At 37.5% G+C, this 7,492-nt stretch overlaps 1 protein-coding gene across 1 annotated transcript; it reads left to right on the top strand.

The window, feature by feature from the left end:
• Positions 1 to 1,748: 1,748 nt before the first annotated feature.
• aqp3a (aquaporin 3a) lies at positions 1,749 to 6,491 on the top strand. The gene is made up of 6 exons (XM_014008370.1): positions 1,749 to 1,921; positions 4,702 to 4,828; positions 5,013 to 5,150; positions 5,227 to 5,342; positions 5,435 to 5,652; positions 5,764 to 6,491. The coding sequence occupies exons 1-6, from the start codon at positions 1,814 to 1,816 to the stop codon at positions 5,954 to 5,956; spliced, it is 900 nt and encodes a 299-aa protein (XP_013863824.1). The 5' UTR covers positions 1,749 to 1,813; the 3' UTR covers positions 5,957 to 6,491.
• Positions 6,492 to 7,492: the final 1,001 nt, after the last annotated feature.

Below are 7,492 nucleotides of genomic sequence, written 5' to 3'. Positions count from 1 at the left end.
CCCCCAACACTTTCTTTAACAGTTAGACTACGGATCTGCTTCTAAATCCTAGTTATCTTTACAGAAGATTGCAGTATGAGTCAGAGTAAAAAAATGTTACTGATTGATGGAAGTTTTGGTGCAACCAGACCCATCTGATGAACTAATAGCTTGAGATAAAGAATATATGGTGCATAGCAGTGCATAACCTCAACCTAAGTTAAATAATCTGGATTTTGTTTGTTTGTTTTGTTTTAGAACCTGGCCACTAAAAGATCCAAACAGGAAAGTGGAGAACAAATTTGAAGAGCGGGTAGCAGGGTGAGCAGGAAAAAAAGCCTTTTATCAGACATTTTTATTAGTAGAAAATCAGCAGATATCAAAAATGACATCATTATATTCTCAATCTCATCAAATCTTCAGATTAAATTTGTCCTTTTTCCATAATTTTGTCATTTTCTAAGTTGGTAAATTTCCTCCCGAAGTCAACGACCTCCTGCGTACTGCAAGTAGCTGAAGGAAAATTTTCTAACTACTCACACTTCACACATTTTACTTCATCCGCAGTGACTCAGGACATGTGGAATTTTAGATTTTGACATATATCTGCAGTTGATTGTTTGCAATGGTTTCAACAGAAACTGGCTTTTTTTTGTTTTTGTTTAATATTTTTGGTGCTTCAAGTGCTGGAAGAAAATCAGTAAACACAGAGTAAAGCATTCCCACGTGTTTGTTTCTTTTTTTTCTTCTTTTTTTCTTTTTCTTTTTTAAAAGAGCAATGTTCTTGTGCCATGTCTATTAAAACCAGACAAAACAGGTTTGAGGTGTGTGGTGATGAAATTGCAGAGAGGGAACAAAATAACAGCTGGGAGGAAATATAGAGAGGATCAGAGGGAGAAAAAAAAGAGAAATATATGTCTGAATGTGTAGGAATGATGTAATAATACCAGCAGTAGGCTAACATTTAAATTCTGGTCTTTGTCAAAAATGGAAAACATTTAAAATAAACTACTATCTAAAAACTTTGGACATTAGACCTTGCTCTAGACAAAAAGCCACTTTGATGAAGCTTATAAGGTTAGAGGAAGTTCATCTCAATTTTGTTTTATTAAGCCAGATGGAAGCTGTAGTTGACATAGTTGGAGAAATCACAGCTTTTGGCACTAAGTTGTTGCTTACAAACAACAAATTTGAAATGTGTGTGTTTAAACATTTTGAACGTGCAAAGGAAAAAAAACAAGAATTCTTACGATTAGCTGCTTAAGTTAAATCAGAAGATCACACAGGGTGTAAATGAATGTGTGAAGATGCCCCAAAAATCATCTAATGAAGGTCATGTGACATTCAAGTCCCACAAATTGAGTTTTGCACAGAGAAGCAAAGATGTTGTCATTCATCAAAATATGCATCTTTTCCCAAGGTCAATACTGTACTTCTCATATTTTTTAGGGAAGTAATGTAAATTAAAGAAGAACAAGATTCCGCTAAACTTTTACAAGTTTTTACATTTGAACACGTTTGTCAGGTTTCATCCTTTGCATGTAGGAAAATAATACCTTTATTTTTGTCTCCTTTCAGAAAAAAAGGAAGAATATAGAGGGAAAAAGTATACGTGTTTGTATGAGGGAGAAAGGACCAGCAGCTTACAAAAATATATACCACAGCCTATGAGTCACACATGACATGTAGGGGTGGAGCAGTGGGTGGGTCAGAGTCGGCAGTGGCATCAGGCTCAATCTGCTATTTAAGGAGAGTCCTGCCTCCCACCAGTTTCAAAGCCTCACAGGCAACCTGCTGCGTGTGACCGCTCACAGTCTCATTGAGTTAGAACAACATGGGTCGACAGAAGATCTATCTGGAGAAATTGTCCCAGTTCTTTCAGCTCCGTAACCTGCTGCTCCGCCAGGCCCTGGCAGAATGCCTTGGCACTCTCATCCTTGTGGTAAGTCTGTGTGAATATGATGCAGGCACTTTTGTAATTGAACAGAGCTGTCATAATAGTTGGGCTAATATCATCTTGATAGATGCAAATGATAAACTTAAAAACATACTTTTTTTTACAGGAAATATGTTTTAAAATCAAACAAATTGAAGTTTTCAGGACTTTTTTTAAACACTCAGAAATCACTTGTACATGCAACTCATGAACCGTGTAACCAAAACGTTGCTATTTTAGATAACTTTGACAGATAAGACATGACCTGTAACCTCTGCCAGCTGGTTTTCCTTGTAAAGACCATTTTAAAAGCTTTCTGCACTTCAAAGAGAGCAAAGCCACTTTACAATTAACCAAGTCTCTGTGTTTAAACTGGTGTTCAACTTATCTGAGAGCAAACAGAAACACTGCAGGTTGTTTCAGGGCTGCATGTGACAGCAACAAAGCTTTATTTTACTTGTGTTAATGTTTGCAAAGATCCGTTGGGATCCAGGATCTCACCACTAAATGCTTAGTTTGCATTTTCCTCACATGGCAAGTTTGTGTACACAGGAACATGCATGTTTACTCTTTAAAACACCACCACTCTAGCACAACTTGAGGATCCTTTCCCTTTACTAAGGCATTGTGTCTTCAAGGATAAAAATAAGGTTAATATTTTAAAATCTAACAGTAAAACAATATGTTTGATTTAAATTATAATATTAATTAAAGTCTTAGACAACAGTAAGTCTGGTTGAAAAAAAACAAACTAAAATTTCAAGTTTTGACTTAGCAGGAAGAAACATTCATAACCGGTTGTCACAAAATATTTTTTTTAATTAAGGCAATCATAAAAGTTTGTCATCACAGGTGGTGACAAAGCATATGAAACTTCCTGCTACAAATACATCAAAGGATTAAGAAACATTGTTAAGTACATGGGAGAGGTGAGACATGGTCACAGTACAAGTGACATTTGTCATGACACAGGAAATATGCAGGTACTACATTACTGACAGAGCAAACTTATTTTTACTTCCTCCATAAAAAGTTCCACTTAAAGTCTTTAAATAGAAGCTGGTATTTCTCCATTTTTCAAAACTCTATTTTATTAAATAAAAAAAGATTAAAACAACTGATTTATCAGTAAATTTATATGTGAACAGACAGGTTGTAATGTTTGTGGGGGGGGTGTTCTGGGTGTGTGCATGCATTGACGTCTACATAACTGAGAGTGGCTTCTGAATCATTTGCTTCGATTGTTAGGAGACAAATAACAGAGTTCTGTTCGTGCAGGCAAATCCAATTAACTAATGTTTTTTTTTATAAGGCATGGGTGTGTGTAAGCACTGAGTACAAGTTTAACAAAAAAATTAAAAAATCACCAAAAACCCTTTAAAGCTGATGACAGTTTCTGCTGGTAAGGGATTCTCCCTGTCATTAGAAGCAAAGCTGTGTGAGGGGATATAGATACTAATGCAAAGACTAGTTCCAGGCCAGCATTTTTCTTTTCACTTTCAGCTCCAAGACAATTGTCAAGTGTTTTGAGTGAACTTGTGGGAACTTCTTTTCGAGGCTCCCGACTCAGAGCGGTTAGGTCTGCATGAACATGTCCAGTTTCATGATAGCTGCAGGGGTGAAGTTCTCACCTTCAGGATGGCAACAACATAATTATCTCTCTCATTTTCAAAACGGGAAGTTCTAGTGTGGCAACTCGGCTGATGACGTTAAAACTTCTTCCGTAGTTACTCTGCCTTCCAAATAAATCTGATCTGGTCTCGTGTTTGTTGTGTGAAACTCTGACCACCAACTTGAATACCTTTCATTTATGTCTCTTCCTCTATAAAGGTCCATTAGTTTATATCGCATTTATAAAAACAGGACAAACAGACAATTACAGTAACTTTGACCTTTGACAGCCAGAACCTCCTCAGCATGTCGCTAAGCCTGACTGAATGTTTGTGGCAAATTTCCTCAAGGCTTCCAAGAGAAATCTTCTTCATAAAAATGGAATGCACATAATGCGGACAAGCAGTAAACTTAAAGCCTGCGACCACAGTGGTCACTTGTGCAGAAGCAGTTGCTGCTGACACATTTTTATCATAGCATAATACCAAAAAGAATGGTAAGGCCACTTTTTATATCTTGCAGATTTGTGCTCCATTTCCTCTGTATTGGCAAGACATGAATAGAAAAGGATTTAGAGTCCAGTGGTCATAAATGGCCTTTAGGCGCCAGGCCCTCTCAGTGTGGTTCCCTCTAGCTAACCTCAACATCTGAGTGCTTTTGTTTCCCTGAATAAGTTTCTCATCTTGAGGTCTAGAAAGCAACAGCCTGGACACGGACCACACATACCTTCTTGAACCAAAGACATAAAAAGAGTACACACATAAACACTAAGTATGCAAAACGCCTAGTCTGCCACTTGTCCAGAGGAATTGTTTCTATAGTTAATAAACTTTATTTGTCTTTTCTTCAAAGTAGTTCAGCCTCCCACAGCTAAATTTCAAAAACAATTTGCCCTTGAATCCACAACATGGTGTCCCATTCTTATAAAAAGAAAACTGTGTTTAAATGAACACAGAAATCTCATTTATGTCAGAGCAGAGCTGTTTCAATGGCTTCTTGTTGGATTGGTTTCACTGATAATCATCATGGTTCCATGTTTTTAGTCATCATTCAGTCGCCTGACCTTGATAACGAAAAAATATCTACAGTATTTCAATGTTCCATGTTTAAAATCAGCAAAATATGAACAGAAATGCTGTTCTGAACCTTAATAAACCTCCTCATCTTCCTTTCAGATGTTTGGCTGTGGCGCTGTGGCCCAGCAGGTGCTGAGTGGCGGTTCACATGGCATGTTCCTCACCGTTAACTTTGCCTTCGGCTTCGCTGCCACCTTAGGCATTCTGGTCTGTGGCCAGGTATCAGGTAGGGAAACAGAATCCTCTGCCAAGGACAGCGCTAACAAGTTTCCACTAATCTGAGTGTTGTGTTTCCTCAGCCAAATGTCAGAGAAATGAGTGGGCTAAAGTTTACATTAAATATTGTTCTCATGTTTCTTTTTTTTATTATTGTTTTTATTTTTTACTGTTATTCTGTCATTGCGGTACAGGTGGTCATCTGAACCCTGCGGTGACATTTTCACTTTGTCTGCTTGGAAGAGAACGCTGGAGAAAGTTCCCCATGTACTTCCTCTTTCAGACAATCGGTGCATTTTTTGGCGCTGCTGTAATTTTTGGCATGTACTACGGTAAGAGCAGACTGTAGATAATGATACACAACATATTCTACACTATCAAACTATCATATCTCATTGCTGTTTGTAGATGCCTTATGGGACTTCCCCGGAAGTTTTAATGTGACAGGACCTGATGCAACAGCTGGCATTTTTGCCACATATCCTGCAAGTCATCTGACCATTGTCAATGGCTTTTTTGATCAGGTACTTTTTTTTATCAATATAGACAGAATATACAAAACCTTACAGTTATAAAGGAGTGACAATTTCCCCTGATATGAATCTCTCCCACACAGCTTATTGGCACAGCAGCATTGATAGTTTGCGTTCTGGCCATCGTGGATCCATACAACAACCCCATCCCACAAGGGCTGGAGGCGTTCACTGTGGGTTTTGTGGTTCTGGTCATTGGACTGTCCATGGGCTTTAATTCTGGTTATGCTGTCAATCCTGCCAGAGACTTGGGACCACGTCTTTTCACCGCTTTAGCTGGCTGGGGAAGTGAGGTTTTCACGTAAGTGCACAGCCTTAATGCGTTTTTAATGACCTTATCAGAGAATGATGAGTAATTTCTTTGTAGCTGTTTTACATTCATCAACTAAAAAATGTCTCGGTTTCCTTTCAGGGTTGGAAATGGCTGGTTCCTGGTGCCCATTTTTGCCCCTTTCCTTGGTGCCATCATCGGCACAATGATCTACCAGATGATGGTTGGTTTTCACGTGGAGGGAGAAGTACGTGATAGAACCGCGAATCGCGAGAGGGAGAATGTCCCACTTACCGATACCAACTCCAATGCCAAGTCTAAAGAAATGCCTTGAGTGAAAGCAGCTTGTTGCCTAAAATATGCACATGTAAATAGTTTACATTCACTTTCAATTTCTGCCGCAGCTACCTTTGGTTAGACCATCTTCACAACAAATGGAACACTGTTTTTGGAAGTTATATGTTTGTGACTTTAGCCCATTTTCTTTACATTGTGGTATAACTACTGCATTGTAGATGAAATGTTTTGTACAAGATGTCTAGAAACACTAATCCTGATAGACAGAATTGCATTCATTTTATATACATACAAACACGTAAACCTTTGTGTTTTAAAACTTCATTTTTTACAGTATTTTATATTTTGTAATATCTTATTTTTATAGTGTTTTTTTAGTTTATTCTCTTGAGAAAGGTTTCTTTTAAAGTTGCATTTGTAAGTGTTTACCTCCCAGGATTTAAATGGATTTTATCCAATCAGATGCTTTCAAAATGTCACTTTGGGGAAATCTTCCAGTCTTTATGTAAAAAATGTACTGTTTCTGCTAATAAATATGTTGTGAAAAACAATCATTATATCAACATACACAAGAGACCTCTTTCTGTCTAATTATATATTACAAGAACTGTTTGAACTTGAGCCCACTCAGAATACTGTATATCCTTTTGTTCCTCAGTTTGGTCAGTTTTAAACACTATTTCTCCAAATGGAGTGTATTCAGAACTTATTTGATAATATCCTAAAATAATTTTCTTATAAACTATTGTGAACAAATTATTACTTTACATTTTTTTATCATTCAGATTCATACTAGAAATGCTTGGTGAGAACAAGTCGCGTATGATTAGCCTAACTGGGTGGTGGAGGGTGCCCATGATGATAAACAACATAAAAGGTTAGCAATTAGTTGATGGCACTTCTCAAATCCTGATATTTTCTTCAGGGGAGGGTGGAGTTCAAAACTTTATTTACAGTTCATGGATGTTTCCAACCCAATTAAATGTTCTCCCTGCCCTTTACTTACTAATCCTTTATGGGAATATAAGCAAGTCAACACAAATTCATATTCCATTTTGTTCTAAAGGGTAACTGCAATTGAACTAATAGGAATTGTAGCATTTAAAAAGTAAGTGAAAGAATCATTACTATAGCAGTTTATACATGTTTGTGAGTTTGTCAGTAATACAGAACTCAGGCAGACTGTTTTGTAATAAAAAAAACTTTAAAACCACCAGTGTGAGCCTTTAAAGAGCTCCTGCAATCATAATTTATCAACCTTGTTGATGCAAACATGTGCTTTCCATCAAAACGCTGCTCCCTGAAAATATTCCGCTGAGTGAGGTTCCATAGAGATTAAATTGTCAGATCACAAATTATGCATTAGTTCAGAGCAGGTTGGGGTGGGGTGTGTGTGGGGGGGTGCTTCTCATTGTTTATATCCTTAGAACATCAGCTGTATTGCACAAAGAAATTTAAATTTGGAGCATGCTAAAAACATTCTGAGCCACCCCACCCCCACCCCTTTTTCGGGAAAATGGTTCCCACAATGCAGAAAAAAATTTGTCCACACACACACACACACACACACACA

Source organism: Austrofundulus limnaeus, unplaced genomic scaffold (assembly GCF_001266775.1).
Source record: "Austrofundulus limnaeus strain Quisiro unplaced genomic scaffold, Austrofundulus_limnaeus-1.0 Scaffold49, whole genome shotgun sequence".
In the NCBI taxonomy this organism is placed as follows: domain Eukaryota; kingdom Metazoa; phylum Chordata; class Actinopteri; order Cyprinodontiformes; family Rivulidae; genus Austrofundulus; species Austrofundulus limnaeus.
Note: the sequence above shows the minus strand (reverse complement) of the source record. Positions and strands in the feature narration are given on the sequence as shown.

Bases quoted from the DNA above. Each gene is read 5' to 3' on its own strand.
- aqp3a (XM_014008370.1), top strand. From the start codon at position 1,814: ATGGGTCGACAGAAGATCTATCTGGAGAAATTGTCCCAGTTCTTTCAG. The intron at 5,151-5,226 runs GTAAGAGCAGAC...TGCTGTTTGTAG, and splicing joins AATTTTTGGCATGTACTACG to ATGCCTTATGGGACTTCCCC. The intron at 5,343-5,434 runs GTACTTTTTTTT...TCTCCCACACAG, and splicing joins TCAATGGCTTTTTTGATCAG to CTTATTGGCACAGCAGCATT.